The 20,184-nt window shown below is 47.6% G+C and overlaps 1 protein-coding gene across 3 annotated transcripts in view; it reads right to left on the bottom strand.

The window, feature by feature from the left end:
• CSNK1D (casein kinase 1 delta) overlaps positions 1 to 19,975 on the bottom strand; it is a 35,371-nt gene extending 15,396 nt beyond the window's left edge. For 2 of the 3 annotated variants that reach the window (XM_043905138.1, XM_043905137.1), the window contains exons 1-2: positions 19,571 to 19,974; positions 13,051 to 13,161 (exon numbers count right to left, since the gene is read on the bottom strand). In XM_043905138.1, coding sequence (XP_043761073.1) covers positions 13,051 to 13,161; positions 19,571 to 19,646 — 187 coding nt within the window. In that variant the 5' untranslated portion in view covers positions 19,647 to 19,974. Of the gene's footprint in view, positions 1 to 13,050; positions 13,162 to 19,570 lie in introns of all 3 variants that reach the window. The other variant, XM_043905136.1, reaches the window with a different exon arrangement.
• Positions 19,976 to 20,184: the final 209 nt, after the last annotated feature.

Below are 20,184 nucleotides of genomic sequence, written 5' to 3'. Positions count from 1 at the left end.
AACTCCTGAAGCTCAAGTGCCCTGGAACTCACCCGCCGTAACCACTGAGCCAAAAATTCTGCTGCTACTGATGCCTGTGTGCCTAGAGCCTATGCTCCACGACAAGAGAAGCACCACAATGAGAAGCCCACGCATGGCAATGAAGAGTAGCTCCCGCTCACCTCGACTAGAGAAAGCCCACGCAAAGCAACACAGACCCAGAGCAGCAAAAAACAAAAAACTAATTAAGACATGACTGCTTAAACAAAAATAACAATGCATCGCAGCATTTACAACATGCAAATATAAGCATATGACACTATCACACAGGCAGGCAGGAGTCCATGAGGTCAGGTTCCTCTGCATCCTGCTAAAGAGATGATAGACCTTAACTGAACCACTAAAGTAACAACACAAAGATAGTGAAAGAATTCAACAAAGGACATCATCACAAGAAAAATCATTTAGAAATGTTAAAAAAAAAATCAAAATAAGGTTAAAAAGGAGGGAAACTGAAGACCAGATGACACAAAAATAACAGCGAAGCCAATCCTGTCATTCATCACACTGAATGTAAACCCCACAGTTAAGGCACACTTTCTCAGACTAGACAGAAAAGAAAGGATCCACACCAAACACTCTTCAGATATAACTAGGCCACAAGGAGGACAGTGCACCACACCACATCGATGAGAAAGCAGAAGGGCTGTGTCAGCATCAGACACGGTAGACTTGTGCAGAAGAGTATTTCCAGGGATATTATCAGGCATCTCACAGTGATAAAGGCATCAGCTGATCAAGAAAACATATATTGTAAGTGCTCGAACAGCTAACAACAGAGCTTCAAAACACACGAAGCAACACTGCAAGGAGAGAGACACCCACAACCTGACCAGAGATGTCAGTCACCCCTCACAGCAGCAGGACAAGGTTTTTTTTTCCAGGTATCACAGGGCATTTATCAAGACACATCACATTCTTGTCAGAAAGCAGGCTTCAATAAAGTTAAAAGGATTCAAGTTATACAACATATATTCTCAGAAAACAGGGGAACTCATTAGAAATAAATAACAGTCCTGTAGAAAAAAATCCTCAAATATCTGGAAGCTAAGTAATACAGTTCAAAATAATTTATGGATCAAGAAAGACATCAAAAGGGTAATATTAGCATTTTGAGCTACAGGAAAAAGAAAACTCATCAGGATTTGAGATATTGCTATGGTAGGGGGAAACTTGATAGCCACTAAATGCCTATACTACAGAAAACACATCAATGATCTCAGCTTCTACCTTAAGAAAAGAGTTAAACCCTAAGCAGTCAGAAGTGAAATAAAAGATCACAGCAGAAACTGAAGAAGCAGAAAACTGAGAAACGACAGAGAAAATGACTGAGACCAAAGCTGGTCCTCTGAGCAGCCTGTTGATAAACCTCTAATGAGACTGACGGGGGAAAAACAGAAGACACAAAATTACCAACAGCAAGAATGACGGAATTCCCTGGAGGTTCACTGGTTAGCACGCCGTGCTTTCACTGTTGAGGGGCCATATTCTATCCCTGGTCTGGGACCCAAGATCTCACAAGCTGCATGGCACAACCAAAAACAAAACAAAATGAAAAACAAACAAAACAAAACAAACACGAATGAGAGGCAACATCACTAGATTCAGGCTTCCCAGGTGGCTCAATGGTAAAGATTCCACCTGCCAATGCAGGAGACACAGGAAACGTGGGTTCAATCCTTGGGTTGGGAAGATCTCCTGGAGGAGGAAATGGCAACCCACTCTAGTATTCTTGCCAGGGTTTTGAAAACCCCATGGACAGAGGAGCCTGGGGGGCTATAGTCCATGGGGTCACAAAGAGTCAGAAATGACTGAGCATACACAAACATGGGGAAATATAAACAGCTTTATGCCAATACATTCAGTAACTGAGGTGAAACAAACAAGTTATTTGAAAGACATGAACCAACAAAGCCCTTGTATGCTGTTGGTGGGAACATAAGTACAAGCAGTCTGGCAGTTTCTTCAAAGAGAAAAAACATTCACTACTTCTGGTTCAGCCATTCCATTCCTAGTCACTTACCCAGGAGGAAAAGGAAATGAACATCCATATAAATATCTACAGGAAAGTTCACAGCAGCTTTGTTTGGAGTGCCTGACACCTGGAACAAATCCAAGTGCCCATGAACAGGTGCATGGATAAAGAAACTAGGCACCCAAGGTAATAATTCTCAGCAATAAAAAGGAGTAACCATTGACATACACACAAATTCTCAAACGAAAGTACACACAGTACTACTCCTTGCACAGGAAGCTCTAGAAAATGGAAATCAACCTATAGCGACAAGCAGATGACAGAAGGCGGGGGTAGAGGAAGCACAAAAGGACCCAACAAACTTTGAAGAGCAACGGATATTCTGTCACCGTGATTATGGCAATGGTTTCTTGAGAGGACACGCGTGGTAAAATTCTCAAATCACCACACTCAAAACACATGCAGTTTGATTCCTCTCAGTGACGCTGATTAAAAAAAAAACAAAACAGAATGTTTTAAGTCTTCTCTTCACACTGAAGTCACCTGAGCCATCCGAAGTGGATTTTGGGGTGAGGGGAGGCAGCAACCTCAGTCACATGTGTTCACAAGGCCTCCCTCACTGTCCATAACACCTCCTCCGTTGAAGTCAGCAGCCTGAGCCCACGAGGGTCTTTCTGTGCCTGGAGTGTGGTGGCACAGCAGACAGCCCACACTCACACTGCACGTCCCAGTAATGTCCCTCACAGAAGTCCCCTGCCTAGGGAACAACCTAGGGCCAGGCACCGCCATGTCGTCGTCATGGTTAAGTCTAGGACAGTTTTTTAATCTTCCAGCAAAGAGAAATTTTTGAAGGGTTCAGGTCAATTTTGAATGGTCCTCAATTTTGGATTTGCGTGATTGCTGGTTCTAATCACTTGACAGATGGAAATCTGCCAGATTTCTCCAACAAAAAGTACTTTTTTCTTTGCTACTGTAAGTTATTCTGGCTGTGCTGCAGGGCATGTGGGCTCTTAGTTCCCTCACCAGGTTCTGAACCTGGGTCCTAGGCAGTGAAAGTGCAGAGTCTTTTTTTTTTCTTCTCTTTTTAAAAATTCTTTGAAAGTGCAGAGTCTTAACCAGTGGACCACCAGGGAATTCCCTTCTTTATTATTAATATGTAACCTGTGAGGGAAAAAAAATAACCTGTTGATGAAGCTTTGAGGGTAGTGTCAATATTTGAACTTGTATCAGGTTGGTGTAAAATTGTGGTTTTGCATTGTTGAACTTGGCCGCTTAATATTGGTATACATTCTTCAATGTGGTTATGCTACACATCATTTTAATGTGCATTTCTCGCTTTATGTTTTTTTTGCTAATGACTTATTACTTGCTGTTTATTTTACATTTATTTTAGACCATGGAAATGATGCTAGACAAAAAACAAATTCAATCAATCTTATTTGAGTTCAAAATAGGCTGGAAAGCAGCAGACAACTTGCAACATCATCACATTTGATCCAGGAACTGCTAATGAATGTATGAGAAGTTTTGCAAAGGAGACGAGAGCCTTGAAGATGAGCGTAGTGGCTGGCCATCAGAAGTTGACAATGACAAACTCAGAACATCATTGAAGCTGATCCTCTTAAAAGTACACGAGAAGTTGCCAAAGAACTCAATGTCAACCATTCCATGGTTGTTTGGCATTTGAAGCAAACTGGAAAGGTGAAAAGGCTTGCTAAGTAGGTGCCTCATTAGCTGACCGAAAATTTTTTAAAAAATTGCTGTTCTGAAATGTCACCTTCTCTTATTCTACATAACAATGAATCACTTCTCAATCGGATTATGACATGCGATGCAAAGTGGATTTTATACCACAACCAGCGACAACTAGCTCAGTGGTTGGACTGAGAAGAAACAGAAGTTTCAGAGCACTTCTCAAAGCCAAAAGTGCACCAAAAAAAGGTCATGGTCACTGTTCGGTGGTCCGCTGCCCGTCTAACCCACTACAACTTTCTGAATCCCAGTGAAACCATTACATCTGAGAAGTATGCTCAGCCAATTGATGAGATGCACCGAAAACTGCAATGACTGTGTTGGTCAACAGAATGGGTCCAATTCTCCACGTGCCCAACTGCACCTCATGTAACCAACTCTTGTTCAAAAGTTGAACTGGGCTATCAAGTTTTGCCTCACCCACCATATTCACCTGATCTTGTGTCAACCAACTACCACTTCTTCAAGCATCTCAACAGCCTTCTTTTGCAAGCAAAATGCTTCCACAACCAGCAGGAGACAGAAGACACTTTCCAAACGTTGGTCGAATCTTGAACAGATTTGAATAAACACACTTATTTCTTGTTTGCAACAATGTGGTCATTGTTTAATGGTTCCTGTTTTGATTAATAAAGATGTCCTTGAACCGAGTTATAATGATTTAAAATTCATGGTAGGCAGCCATTTACTTTTGTACCAATCTGATATGTTTGCATCCATCTGATTACCCTTTAAACCAATTAAGTAACAAAACAGTGTCCACAAAGTGGCGAGTTTCCATTTGATTGTCCCTTCTGCCCCTCTGTGGAGCTTAACTTTGCACATGTGAGTTGTGTGTAGAGCACTGTAGACTCATGAACTCTCCCCTCTTCCATGTGTCACATAAATCTTAGGATTGTGTGTGTAGGTGTGCAGAGCACTGTGGATTCATGAATTCTCCCCTCTTCCATGTGTCACATAAATTTTAGGATTATTTGTTCTAGTTCTGTGAAGAATGTCATGGTTAATTTGACAGGGGTCACATCCACTCTGTAGATTGCTTTAAGCAGTATGGCCATTTAAACACTATTCATTCTTCCAATCCAAAAGCACGGTGTATCTTTCCATCTCTTTAAATCATCTTCCATTTCCTTTATCAATGTTCTATCATTCTCAGTGTATATGTCTTTCACCCTCCTCGCTTAGGTTTATTCCTAAGTATTTTATATTACTTGATAGTTTTTAAAAGGACTGTCTTTTTACCTTCCCCTTGTGTTATTTCATTGTTAGTGTAAAGAAATGAAATAGATTTCTGTATGTTACACTTGTACCCTGCTACCTTGATGAATTCATTATCAGTTCTGGTAGTTTGTGTGTGGAGTCGGTACACAGGGTTTTCTATACACCTATCTGCACACAAAGACAATTTTACCTCTTCCTTACCAATTTAGATACCTTTTTTTTTGGTCCAAAAGAACTATGTTGAATAGAAGTGCTGAGAGTCCCTTCCACATATTATAATCCGTTATTCACGCTGAGGCTTTAATGGAAGCCACTACAAGCTCGTTCCTGTGTCCTCAGGACTCCTGCCAGAGTACCTGTTAGAGGCTAAGCACGTCTCTCCTTTTAGCCCCATTCTTCAGACTCACCTTCCCTCTTCCTGCCTCACCCTGGAATCTGGGCTCCTCTTGGTGGGGAGTGATATTAGAAGCTGCCATCTGGGTGCTGGATGAGTGTGTGGCATTTACATCTCGGTCAACCTGGCCCTTCACTGCTCTTCAAATCTGTCAGCCTGTTTCGTGGGAGGAGGGCCCTGCTGGACTTTGAGTGGAATCCCCTGAGCCCTCTCTCTGAGCTGCTCTGGGACACATCATCCTTTCCATGAACAGAATGTCTCCACCTGCTTGAGTCCTCATCAGTATCCTCGAATACATTTTCTACATACAGGTCACACCTGGCTTAGGATTTATTCTCTGTACCTTACGGTTTGTCTTTCACTACTGTAAACTGTATTATAAGAACAACACTTTGGCCTCTGGACTTCTCTGGGTCCAACAGCCACTGGACCAGGGATCTTGGTTCTCTGTCCGACCGGATGTTTGCAGGTGGCTGTGCCAAGGCGCCAGGGGAGTTGCTGTGCAGTACTGGCAACTCAAAGTGGGTCACTATGCGCCAGGTTCAGCTTCCCATCCACGGCCCCTGGGGTCATACCTCACCTCCACGTGGATGTCTCTAAGCCCTAGAGTGAGCTGTACACAGAGGGCTTATGGAACTTGAAGGAGGGCAAAGCAGTGGAGCTGACCTTTGAGAAGTCCCCCAAGGGCGTGGAGTCTCTCCAGTCACCAGTCCTGGTAGGTGTTCTGCAGGTGGAGTGAAAGGCACCAGGGGGCTGAAAGCAGCCACGGTAGGTGGGGCTATCTTTCTGCAATCCAAGCTTTGCGGAGCAAAGTGGCAGAAGCAGGGAAACGGTGGGCAGGGGCACTGCCATGGACCTCAGGCAGGGTCCACGGCACCCACCCACTTCCTTCTTGGCAGGGGAGGGCTGAGACAGAGGAAGAAGGCTCTGGGCAAGTGCTCGTGGGCGTGGGGGAAATCCCTCTAGAACCTGCATACCTCTTGGTCTCCACTCCCAAATTTCCAGCTTTTGCAAGTGGCCAGGATGTGGAAGTGTTTTCCTGTGGAAGGCTATGTGGTAATAACACTTCCCGTGTCAGAGAAGGCTGAGCACAAGACCACAGGACACGCCGCTGCTCTCTGGGAGCCCGGCTCTCAGGGCTGAGGCAGGGCTTCCCCCACTGGCCTCCTCCTGACCTGCTCTGGGGATAGGACATGGGACTGAGGACAGGCAAAGAGACGGCTGGCAACAGCTGCAGACTGCTAGCCCTCTCCCTCCACCGAAGCCAGCACCACTTGTTTACTGCTCCCTGGGGGCCCACTTTCTCAGGATGCCAAGCTGCACTAGCTGTGTGCATCTGCATTTTAACTTTTTCCTTATAGAAATGCTCCATTGTGTATTTCAGTCTCGAGCAGAGCATTCTCTACCATCAATGCTCCACAGGAGACAAGGTTCTAACTGTTGCCCCATGACTTGATGATCTCCTACTGGAAGGATGGAAATCAGTTTGAGCAGGAAACGTGGTGTAGACAGGTCAGGAGAGGCAGGGCCAGGTGACAGCACCAAGAGGAAGCCATGGTTGGGTAAGGGCTGTCTACGTGTGATGAGGGATTCCCGTTTCGGACCTCCGATCCCAGACACAGACTTGTTTCACCTCCCTGAGCCTTCACCAGGGTTCCTGTGTGTCTATAAGAAGTGGGTTCAAAGGGTACCTCTGCACCCAGCTCGAGCTTCCAGGTGAACATGAAGCAAAATCCTTAAGCTTTAATAACGCTGAGCTTTCTCACCCTGGCTTCTCAAGACCACAGGCAAGGGCTTCTTCCTAGTGTCTGGCATCAGCAACCTGCCCCCAGCAGCAGCAGCAGCAGTGTTGTGGCAGCTGAAGGACAAAGGGCTCAGTTCACAAGCTGAGACTCTTAGTGCTGGAACGGGGTGGATACACTGGAGCACATGGAGGGATGTATGTCTGATGCTGGGTTCTGTCACCCCAGTGTCTGCCCCTCTACTTACTATTTGTGGGGGCTTCATAGGACTTCATGAGTCACTGATCTGGAAATAACATGAGGTAACCTAGTTGGTGTAAATATAAGGCAGTGGCCTTTTCTCATGTTCTTCTGGGGTTTTGTTGTTTACAAGCTTCCTACTGTATTCAAAGAGCAGCCAGATAAAAGGCTGTGCACCAGGCAAACAATCTGAGACACAAATTTGAGGGTGCCTCACCCCCCATCTCAAAACAGGGGTCTTTTGTGTTCCCTTCCCCCATCTCAGACCAAATCTTCTGTACTAAAAACTTGACTCCTATTCTACTCCGTTCTCCATCTTCACCAACACATCCTATACCTTTAGTCTGTGGGGTATTTCCACAACTCAAAAGGTTTGTGCAGAAGTACTGAAGCAGCTAGAAACACTCTATCCCTTGTTCCCAACTCCAAATCAAGACTGTTACTTGACATGATTCATGACAAACACACTGCTGAATTTGCATGGATCAAACCTACTTTAATCTCAAATCTTAGGGAAGAGAGAAGTAAGGGGGGGGGGGGCGGCGCTTCTTTGTAGAAAGTGAGGTTGGGAGACCACTCAGGGGAAGATGTATGTATCTCCACGTCACTCAAGAGCTTTTGTGCAAGTGTAAGAAATGTCTATCAAAGTGGCCACATGACTGTTTAACAGGAAACAAATATAAACTCCATGTTCTCTGTTAGACACCAAAGCTTTGTTTGAAATCTTGAATTTAGGAGGAAGGAGTAGTTCCCCTTCTCCTGGTTCCCCTTCCCCTTGCTCTCGAACTACAGGCGACTTCAGCCCTGGGGCCACAGGGACCTCACCCCCAGAAAGCAAAGACTCAGTGGCTGACTCTGCTGTGCCCTCACTTCCTTTCTCACTCACCATGTCCTGTCACATGGGCTGGCCCTTTCCCTCTTTCCCCTGTCAAATGTAAAGAATAAAAACTCGCTTGCACTGAGGAGAAAAAGAATTATATTTCCTAACTGACTGTTGTTGGTGTAATAAGAGAACTAATTTTATACTCTGATCTGAAGTATCTGGCTCACTGCTCTAACTTGTCCTGTTGGTCTCCTATCTAGGAAGTCAGATCATGCACCAGTAAGTTTTGTTTCTTTTTTCTCCATCCTTATTCTTTGAAACTTCCCCCTTCTGTGCTAGCTGAGACACGCCAAGTCACACTGGAGAAGAATGATTAATGGCAAGGTTGAAGATGATGTGGATCTAATAGGAGCCCCCGAGGCTGTCCAGGAGAAGGCAAATGTGGGTAACCACCTGGGAACACATCCCTATGGCTGGGGTGCCACCCTACAGGCTGAGCACCTGCTTGCTTCACAGAATGCTATTCCACCAACAGGCTGTGGGCGAGGGAGTCACTGTGGCACCATGCTTAAGAGCAAAACCCTAGAAGCCAGCCAGGGATCCTCCTCAACACAGGGAGGTCTGTTTATGGAGACACAAGAGCCTCTAAACTGCAACGAAATCCATCGAACCACAACTGTGTCAACGTTGAAGAACCTCAGGAACACAGCAGGTCAAAGAGGAAAACTGCAGAATACACACAGTAAAATTGTATTACTCGTGTTCACAAAGAGTATGAACTAGGAAGATGTGGGGCATGGACTTGCCACTCATCTGCTCTGATGGTCCATTTCACTGGCAGCACTGTCTCTTAATGGCGACACCAACACAGCTTATCACCCTAAGATAAGATGCAGTAGAAGCAGGGTGCTCCTCTTCTCAGTTCCCTGGCCAGAAGAGGAAGATGCTATGCAGCCTGCTTCATCCTTAGCAGACTGTCTTGCAAGCTAAATGCTGAGGTCCAGGCAGCAATCAACTCTAAAGCCACTCACAAGAATGACCCCGCTCCCTGTGTACAGACAGCTGCTCTGTGACCTCAGAGGTGTGGTGCAGCGAGACCAGAAAGCTGAAATGCACCTGGGATGCCAGAGTACCACTCCTGGGGCTGGGGCAGGACATGTGAGGCCGCAGGTGAGAGACACAGCCACCAGAGTGCTACCCGGTGACCAGCCATGCCAGGGACACTCAGCTGCCCCTGCCCACTCGCCCTTAACATGAGAAATGGGTCACTTGGACTGTTATGTGCAGCTCTGGACACTTGATACTTTTCCCCTCATTCAGTCCAAAGATAATGAAAACATATGCCCGGGAGTGAAAAAGGGGGGATACCACCAGGTAAATGCTTTCCACTGGATTTGTGGAAAGTTTCAATATAAACTTAGGGATTCAGTATTAATGCAAATACAATTGTTCATCAAGTGTTTGGCAACTGAACCTTAAAACAACTGTAAATACAATGGCCAAATGTTTCTGGGCAATGTCATTAGATTTTTAAAAAACTAACTTCTTGCAGGATAATGGAGGAAAAAAAATTTAGAAACAAACTAAGCAAGGGCATGGGGAGACAGGCTTTGGGCAGCTGTAGAGAAGAAGTCCTGGGGTGGGCACACAGGTGCCGAAGGCCTTCCTGCTCTCTCTCTCAAGCACATGGGAGTTCTGGGGGTTCATTTTAGTATTTTGATAGCCACAAGCTCTACAGGTTCTTAGGCACTGTAAAGCCGTTCCTAATGAAAAAGATCATAACTGTCTTAAATATACTGTGGGAACTGACCAGGCATGTAAAATGAGAGTGAACTTGGGTGAAAGGCCACCTGTTTCAACTGCCCACGTCACTGGTGGAATTCACCCACCATCAGCGCAGAGCTCGCATCCTCACCCCTGGCCTGAATTCTCATACAAAGGGCCCACCCTCTCCTCCCACACCCGCCCTAAGCCTCGACCAGAAGTAGCTGTGAACTAAACAAAAGATCTCCACTCAAAAGGCTCCCCAACGAGAATGTGGTCTAAAGGTACTTTGTGGGGTTATTAGGACTGGAAAGTGCAGTCAGCCTCTAGGTTCTGCCTGGCAGTCCACTTTGTTTTGATAAAGCCTGGGTGTCCACCCGTCTGTCACCAACATAATTAACTTAAAATTATTTCTGCTATTTCAAGTTTTTTAATCTATTGCACCAACTAGATCTGGGGCTGGTTCCTGATTGCTGACCCTCAGGGAGGGCTGCTCTCCAGGAGTGGTCTGGGAGCTACAGTGCTCATGTTCAAACCTGTGTTCTTTAGAAACAGCCTCAGTTTCTTCATTCGTTATATGAGGGTGATGATACCTACTGCACATGACTGTGGTGGAGAACATGCCGGCACGTGTGAAAATACTTTTAACAATACCTGACACTAGTGTGTCTTTTTTTGCTTTTGCTTTTATTGAAGTAAAATTGGTATAAAACATATTAGTTTCAAGTGTACAATTTCATCTTTGCATACACTAATAAAAGGTGATCACCATAGTAAGTCTGGTTACCAATGCTATCATACAACTGAAACTTTTCACCCATCTCATCCACACCCCAAAACATGTTGTTGTTGTTTTTTTAAATGCCAACCCCTCCCCTAAGTGGCCTGAGTGAGCCAGCACAGCGGCTCTCTCTAGTGGAGCACTGCAAGGCCACGTTACCAGGCAGCAACCCAGGTAACACTGTACTACGAGCTAGAGAGGGCAAAGCAAGCCCTGGGCTTCAAGCTTTCTCCTGTGATGTTGTCAATATCAGCCATCTGCAAAGCAGCCCAGAGCTCAGCATAAAAAGAAAAAAAACCATGATCAGAGATGCACCACTTGAGATGGATACAGAAGGCTGGCCAACTGCAGAGCTATGAGGTTTCCAGGCAGAGGCCTCTATCTCCTCTGCCATCCCAGCTTCATCCCGGCTAGGACAAGCTCACAAAACAGTACCAGCATGGAGCTCTCCGCTCTCCCGGACAGAATCAGTTTTCTAAAAACAAACATTTACATCTTGATAGAATTCACCAAGTGTATATCTGAAGCAAGAGTAAAACCCGATCTATGTGTGGGTAGGGTCAGACAGGAGAATATCTTTTCTAGAATTCTGGTGGGCTTCCATGATCCTAGAGGAGGGATGGGAAGACTAAAGTAAGTGATCTTTTGCATTCTAAAACAGGGGGTCTACACAGGAAGTACATGCAGTGGCAGTTAGCAGCGTCTGCAGACATTTCTGATCACTGCAACTTGGGAGAGGGGGTGAGGGTCTACTGGCACCTAGGATGCTGCTCTGTGTCCTCCATGCAGGAGACAGCTTCCACAATAAACAGTAACGCTTCGGAGGAGAGACCCTGTTCTAACCCAGATAAACTCTTTTCTGTTGAGGCAGGATCTTAGTTCTCTGACCAGGGATTGAACCTGTGCTCTTAGTGGAGAAAGCAGAGTCCTAATCACTGGGCTGCCAGGGAATTCCCTTTGTTGAGTCTTAATCTACTCCACAGTGGCACCTCCCTGGCATCTGCTCTTTTCCTTCCCTCTGTCCCTGAGTGCCCAGCTTCTGAGTTCCCAGAGATGCTGCTCCTCAAATGCACAGGGTTTTCAGTCAGAAGGTTTCATCCAATCCCCATCACCAAGCTCCTTCCACCATGAAGGCCATATCCCAAGTCAGCACCACCTGAAAAGCTGTGTAGACCACACCTGGTGCCTAAGAAGCTCACCGAGGGCCTCCAGAGGGCAGACACACTGGCAGGGTCCTCTCTCAACCTCTCCTGGGCACTGGAGGGGCCAGGGAGTCTCCTCTCCATGTGCCATCCGAGAACCTACAGCCTCTTCTGGTCTCATAATACCAGGGATGAGAGGCACTGGACACCCCCTCTGCAATCATCTCACAGGACTCTGAATGTTGCTTTAAGATGTATCTGCTGCTAAAGAGACACCCTGTGCTACGTCAACAGAGATATGGTGGTTTCTGGTAGCAGTAGCACAGATTAAACTGCTTTGTGAAGCAAAGATGTTAAGAAGTCACCTCACCAGTCCTCCCTTTCCACCTGACAAAAGTACCAACACAGACTCTGAGGACAAGCTTTCCTTTGGCAAAGTGCCAACAGCCCACCCCCATCCCCAACTCTGAAAGTATCATGGGGGCTTCTGCCTTGAAGGGTTTCCAAGAGGGAATAACACAGCTATTCTTCGCACACAAAGCCCTGTCCCCAGAGAAATTCAACATATTCAGGGTTGTGCCTAGACTTCCCAAGCTTCTTGGGGAGCAGCACAGGCACACCCTTCAAAATGCTGCAGTGTCTTCAGGACTGAGACCCCCTAATAAGACCCCTTCCTGCTCTATTAGCCAAACAATCTCAAAGTCTAGAGAATTCTAAAAGGTAGATTCTGAAACCAGGATGGGTACTCTCTGACATCAGGTACCCTCAGGCCCAAGGGGAGGTTTCACAGAAGGGGGACAGTAACTGAGCTGGAAAGGGTCTCACTCAGGAGGAAGAGTCCGCAGACTGTCCCAAAGCTGCAGGCATGACTGAGACAGCACAGGAGAATCAGCAGCAAGCTTCATGTCAGTGCTGACATACGCTCGTGTTCAAAGACACCAGTACATAACATTCCTTAAGGAAGGGAATATTCATGCAAAGAGCATAAAATGATGTTTCTTTTGTCAGTGAGGCCCTTTGCAGGCCTCTCAGATAGTATCTGAAGGAAGCCACAGGATGGGGCCAAGAGTATGAACGTTCCTGCCCCCTTTACAAATCAACCAGACTGTGATTCATGACATCTGCCATCTCCCTTATCAAACACCACCTTGGTTTTCTTAACAGGTAAAAATCATACCTCCTCCCTGCATCATTTTGTAGATTTTGCTCTCAATGTGGAGCTGAGGGTGTTTGGTTTTGACACATTCAAGCTTGATGGCAACTTCTTCTCCTGCAGCAATGTCCGTACCTTGGCAAAGAAAGAAAACCACAAAAGTTAATCATCTGGTATCTCCCACCTAATCCAATGTTATGACACACTGGAGAAAGAAATGAGTGCTATCGGAATCTTCTGAGGACGACCAGCAGATGGATGTACTCCACTTTCTACTACAAAATGGTGTCAGTGGTAGATAAATCCTTGTGGGAAAATAATTCTTATTTTCACTTTTTAAAGCAGGAGTATGTAATATGTATAGAAAAATCTTATATGGCTTTATATTACCCACTTCCATATGGCCCTACTCTGACCACCAGGAGACCCAGGGACAGGCTATATGTTCTCTCCACAGGATCCCTACCTGGTCTAAACCTTCTATCCAGCCTGCTGGTCAGCCTGCATTCACCCACCCAAGGCTAGACCACGGGGAGTTCCAGGACAACACATTCCATGTCGACCCCATTTCTCCATGCTTCCTTGATAGGCCCCAAGTGTGTACAATCCTCTCTCCAGAGGGAAAGCTGCGTTTCCACTGAACAACCACATGGTCTAAGCCCATCTCAGTCCACGTGGCCTAAGTACCAAGCCACAAACAGCAGGGTGCTTCTCAAGGGGGCTCGGTTCCCACAACATGGCAGAAGCTATCATTTGCCCAACACAGGCCAGGCCCAGGGAGACCCAGCACATCCCTTCCCTCTTGGAACCAAGACACTGCTCTGTGTCTCCTACGGACACTGGATCAGGACTGGGTTCTGTTCTCGAAGCCCTAATCACACCTATGCAACACGTACTTGTCACTCATCTTTTGCCAATTTTGTGCTAAAACTAGCAACGTACCTGCTCACACCTCCTGATCACCAGCCCATGACTGAAGATCAGAGGTTTAACCTCATGATGCCATTCTCTTCTTTACTACAATGTGGACCTACATACATGACAACCACTACCCATGCAGGCTTATCACACAAATGTCTCTGAGTGCCAGTCTGACTCAAAGCTATGCTACAAGACCCCCCTCCCTCTCCCAAGGCACATTCACTAGAGAGAATAGGAAAAGCACATAACTAGGTCTTCCCTTGCTTTCCTCACCAGTTCTAAGTTAAAGCACTTTAATCCTTCCCAGAAGTACAGTTGTTTGTAAAGGAATTAACACTGGCTACAGCAGCCCAGACAAAACCTAGACCCACGCTGGGCAAAGCATTGTTGCCAGTCCCTGGCAACTCAAATTTCTCTCACCATCTGAGTTCGGAGGGGAGACCAGCAGTCTGTTTCTTGGAGTTGTGGGGATGAATGGGTTACTGGTCACAAAGCACATTGAGACTCCCGGAAAAAGGCAGAGTAAGGTCAGCAAGCATTAGAACAATGAAGACCTGCAGGAGAGTTGTCTGCTTGATGCTCACGAACCCAGTAAATGGCCAAGAAAGAGAAACTTTCTCCTCTAGTCTGCTCAGACAGCTGCTTGAAGTGCATCCATTTCTAGTTGCCCTAGGTACAAAGCTGGTCACCAATGCTGGGTTTCCACGGGAATAACCACCCTTTGATCACTGTTAGTGACCACCTTGAATTTAAGAACTCCATTTACCATGCCACAAAAACTATTGGGCACTCAGAAGAAAGACAGGTAATACATTTTGTCCTTCCTGCCTCAGACTGGGATAATTTACCTAATCACAAGAGAAATGACTTCATTTTAAAATGTACTGTGCAAATGGAAAATGAACCCTGAGTTCCTGTGAGGACCTGGAACTCTGAACCGAACTTGCCAGCCCATGAGGAACAGATGACTCATCTTACTAGTTACATCAGCAACTCCCCCACCCCAAAGCAGGAGCAGCAAAGTCTCTGATGATAGCACTCTTGCTCCTTCAACTATGTCTGTTCTGTCAACCTTGCCAAGAGGCAGGTTCTCAATGACAATATAGCCTGGGCCTGCACAGGCTACCTACTGAACTTGCACCTTCAAGAAGGTTGAGAACACTTCTAGCTCCACTGTATCATGGTTACAAGCTAACATCTGAGTCACCCTGCAATACTGACAGTCTTGGGGACAAATGACCACAGGCAACTCTGAAACACAATTGAATTCCAGCCTCCCCTAACATCACATCAACAAAGCCAGCCTCCCCCAAGACCACACAGAGCAAGAGAGTCAGACTCACCTAAGATTACACCAGGAAACAGCTCACCTCCTCCATGATTACACCAGCAAACAGTCAGCCTGCCCTAAGATTACACCAGGACACAGAGTCCACCTCCTCCACGATCATATCAGCAACAGAGCCAGCCCTCTACAGTATCACAGATGTGAAGGGTGCCCTGAGTCTGATGACTAAAAGAGGAAAGGCTGGACATGGGTTCTCTGCCAAACAGACTTGAGGGCAGCACCCACTCCAGGCTGTCTCCTCTGAGAGGTCTTCACCGTTGGGTGAAGAAGCAGAGCTTCAAGTTCTGTATGTTCCATGGGAACTAAACGTTAACGAGACCCCTGAACAAAACTAAGGTGCACCACTCTGTAGCCCTGCAGTCCTATCTCAGCTCCCCTGGCTGACAGCAGCCCTGCGCTCTACCACCAGCGCTGCCCCAAGTCTTGTCCTCAAACTGCCACCAGTCCACAAAGGGAAAATGCAGGATAGCGAGGAAGCACCCAAGAGCTCTGATGGCAAAATGACATTGCTGCATTTTAATCTTATTTAACAAAAGGGCTGGTTTCTGCCGCAACTGGAAATTACAAAACTTGGTCATTCACAACAGGTAACTTTTAGAAGTACTTCTAGATGGGGAACAAAAAAGTCTGAAAGGTATTACTGAGCTCTGGGTTCCAGATTCAGAGCAAGTCAAAACCAAGCGGCACATCATGATTACTCTTAGTGTCTGTTTATAGTGAGATGTTTTATCCCCCAACAACCTCCGCTCTTTTGCGCAGTTCCACTGCCAGTCAGACAAGAGTTCCCTCTCACTAGGTATAGATATTAGTCTATGTTTAGACACAGGTTAATACTGGTCATAGGAAAACAAAATTATGTCCCTCAACTTAGGCAAAGGCAGAGGATAAATGAACTGAACTTAACCCTAAGCTTGGCCCTTTCCTGGAACAGAAAGGTTAACTCCCATTGATGGTTGTCTTATCTTAAGAAATAGGGAGAGGCCTCTCAACAGCAGGTCAAAAGTTACTCTCGCAGGACAACCACTGACAAAGCAGCTGACTTGGTATCTAGAAACATTCAAGCCACCACTGTAAAGGACACAGGCATATGACTACAAGAGCTGCGTACTGGCAACTGCTTTCCTCTCCTGGCCAGTCAGCACCATTTTGGAACCTCTACTGCGTGCCAGACACCCCACTGAAGAGAAATAAAAGTCAGAGAGGGGGAAAAACATGAAAATCAAGTATGAAGAGGTTACTAAGCTTTAGCTCCCCCAAAGTGTTTGTGTACATGATAAAGTCAAACCGCAAAGTCCACCTGGGTAAAGACTGGACAGATGAGGCCATCCTCCGACAAACTGAGTGTCAGGATCAAGTACAAATGCCAACAACTGGTAGGAAGAAAACCTCCTCCATTCACCAATCATGAAGTGGGGTGGGTCCAAGGTACTGTAACCACCTCTACAAGACAAACATGGACAAGAGTAGAGCTCCATGAGAACAGGGGGCTCACAGTTTGGGAAAGACTGGAATAAACTGCAGGGCACAGTGCCGAGTGCTCATGTCAGCACAGCAGGCTGCTGGAAAGGGAGGCCAGCTCTGGGCCTTCTTGGTCCATAAGGCATTTTGCAAGCTGAAGGATAGCTCTTAACCCTCGGCTTCAAGCATCTAAAAGTGCTAGAAAGTCCAGGAAGACCCCAAACCCCACACTCAAAGCAAGGTGGAGGAGAGGTCGTCCAGTGATCTGACCTATAGCAAAGTGACAGCAGTTGGAACAACTTTAATCGTCATCATACTATAATTTGTAGGACATAATTTTAAGATGAGAACCAAATTCCTCATTCCTCAACTAATGACTAGTTAATTGCCTAAAAAATGGGAAAAAAAACCACCCACAAACAACAGTGGTACAGATGACTCAATACATCCCATGGTCCTTGGACCATAAGAAAGACTGAGTGTTGAAGAACTGATGCTTTCGAATGATGGTGTTAGAGAAGACTCTCAAGAGTCCCTTGGACTGCAAAGAGATTAAACCGTCAATCCTAAAGGAAATCAACCCTGAATATTCATTGGAAGGACTGATGCTGAAGCTCCAATACTTTGGCCACCTGATGTGAAGACCCAACTCACTGGGAAAGACTGAAGGTAAAAGAAGAAGGGGATGCAGCAGAAGATGAGATGGTTGGATGGCATCATCAATTCAATGGACATGATTCTGAGCAAGCTCTGGGAGATAGTGGAGGACAGGGAAGCCTGGTGCTGCAATCCACGGGGTCACAAAGAGTAAGACACGACTTAGCGACTGAACCACCTCTGACCCACTTTTCCAGTCACATCTCAATCTAACAAGACCATGTCACATTTTCTCAGTGAGGTAGCAGGTAGTCTGAAGCCACCACTACATGGGCAAAGGCTGATGAAAATAACCGGTTGTATCCAACCGCACTCAAGTAACTCTAAGTGTACTCCAATGGCTGGGCCATGTGGGTACTCATAACAAGCGCTCAAGAGCCACAGTCTATCCATCTTAGGATAAATGAGAAGGAGAAAACTGAGTTCAGATCCCTCTGGGACCAGTCAGCCTGATGATCTGTATCTAGCACCACTGGTGTGCCCAGAACAAGGTGAGGCCCAAAGGACACACTTGTGAATAAGCCTACAGGGTCTCCCACAAAACTCTCAACTTCTTTGTGAATGACCTGGTGACAGTGTTCCACACTCTGACCGTCTAAACAAAGTTTTGGAAAGCAGAGAGCTGTCTGGCAAGGTTTCAGACCAGAGAACAAAAAGTTTCAAAATATTGACTTTTTTGTATCAGTGTAAGGGTGGCTAATGGATTGGCTTTTCAGTACAGCTCCTAGATTCTAGGTTAAAACTTTTGCCAAAATCTATAGTTCTATAAATAAGGCAAACAGCATGCATTTACCCAGCACTTTGCCTCCCAAAACACTGCTGAGAAGGCAACTGCTGACTACCGGACATAAATATTTAAACAGCAAAATCCAAGTGTCTCTAAAGTGTATTCTACTCAGCAGGGCAGTAAAGCACCTACTGATGTGACAGGTTTCCCTGCAGGGTAAGGGTACCAAAAATAGTTAGGAACTACCCTAAGTGTGGACTCCTCTTACACTGTCAGCCCAGGAGGTCATGCATCCTTTTGGGAACTATAGCCAAGGATGGGGAGGTGAGAACGCAGACTTGGGACCATCTGAAAGGCATAACCAGAAGCATTACTGACAAAAGAAGCTATTCCTGACCCTCCCTGACACCAGCCAAACAAAAACAGCAGAGCGGGCTGCGCAAGCACAGAGCATGTTTACCCCCAAACTTGCGCAATGACAGTCCCTCTGCACACGCACCGCGTGCCAGGCTGGACGTCCCCAAATGTGGGGGTAGGAGTAACTCATATACAATTATTCCTTTGGGAAAACCCAATAAGCTATTTTTAAACTTTCAACTGTAAGACTGAAGCCAACCTTTTATTACACACGTGTATATGCACTTTCTTTCACTGGAAATCTGAAGCCATCCGGAACGTTCTAATCTCCCCCCTCCACCCCCCGTCTATCTGGAAGAATTTTCATAGCAAAAGGGCAAGCTAAAGAGTAGAGCTTTGCCACTTTATTTGCCTCTAAGTCTGCCAACACCTTAACGCTGACTTTGTCCAGAATCACCTGAATGTCATTCTAGTTTAAGCCGAGGTACCTAGTACGGAACTTGGATGAGCAACATGTTCTCAACGACCACTGGACTGGCCCCCAGGCGACCCTGTGCGCCACCTGCGGTCCACGGCCCAGGCTCCGGGCCAGAGGGGCTGGTCAGCTGAGGCTGCACCGTCACGAGGAGCGCCGAAGAAGCCTCGGCCAGCCCCAGACTCTTCTCGTGCCCGCCGCACGAGCGTAAGACGTGGGAGCCGCACTCGCCGACGGCCTTTGTCTGCCTGGGGGGGGGGGAACACTGGGAGCGGACACCAGGCGGGGCGGGCAGAGCGGGCAGCGAGGGCCTAACCGAGGCTCCCGGCCGCTGCCCAGAGGCCGCAAGCTCAGGTTAAGCAGGTGCCCTCGGGGTGGAGTGGTGGGGTGGAGGGGCGCGGGTCAAAAAGGCCAAAAGTTCCTGCCTGGGGAGCTGGGAGACCCGAACCAGCGGGGACCCGGCTCACCGCCACAGGCGAAGAGGGTCGGACCTGGGGTTCGAGCCGCCGGGGGCGGGGTCGCCGGGGCGGAGGCCGGAGCGGAACCGGGGCCGGCGGACGCCGGTTTGGGGTGGCCCGCGGCGGGGGGAGGGGCGCCTCACCGAGATAGATGTCTCCGAAGGAGCCGCTGCCGATCTTCCGGCCCAGCCGGTACCTGTTCCCCACTCTAAGCTCCATGGCGGCGGCGGCGGGACCGCTTTACTCCTGCCCTCCCGGCCGCTTCCTGGGTCTGAGCTCGGGGAGGCGGCGCCGCTGCTGCCGCTACTGCGGGTCCGGCTGCCGGCTCCGCCCCCCTCACGGCCCCGCTTTCACCATCGCTTTCCGGTCGCTCCGCCGCTCCCAGCGCCTCAATACGGGGCGGATGGGACAGTTCGAGCGCCGCCGCCCCTGTCCCGGTCCCCGCCGGCCCCGCTCGCCCTCTCCCCGCCGCGGATGGACTCGGATCTCCCGGGCCTAAATCTCCCTTCAGCTGCCTGAAGGAGCCGCCGCCATCGCGCTGTGACGTCACTTCCCCTAGCAACCCGGTGGGGCGGGGCTGCGCTGGCCGAGGGGCGGGGCCGCGGCTTGGGGCGGAGGGCAGGCGGCGGGGCCGCGCAGCCTAGGGGCAGGGCTAGGGGCGGGGTTAGGGGCGCGGCCGGGGCCTCCGGAGACAGCCTGGGTCAGGGCTGGGCCTGGGGCCAGTGCTGTGTCGCGTACTCGCGACCCTCGGGTGTCC

The sequence above is a fragment of the Cervus elaphus genome, chromosome 5 (genome assembly GCF_910594005.1).
Source record: "Cervus elaphus chromosome 5, mCerEla1.1, whole genome shotgun sequence".
In the NCBI taxonomy this organism is placed as follows: domain Eukaryota; kingdom Metazoa; phylum Chordata; class Mammalia; order Artiodactyla; family Cervidae; genus Cervus; species Cervus elaphus.
This window is presented reverse-complemented; position numbering and strand designations above follow the sequence as displayed.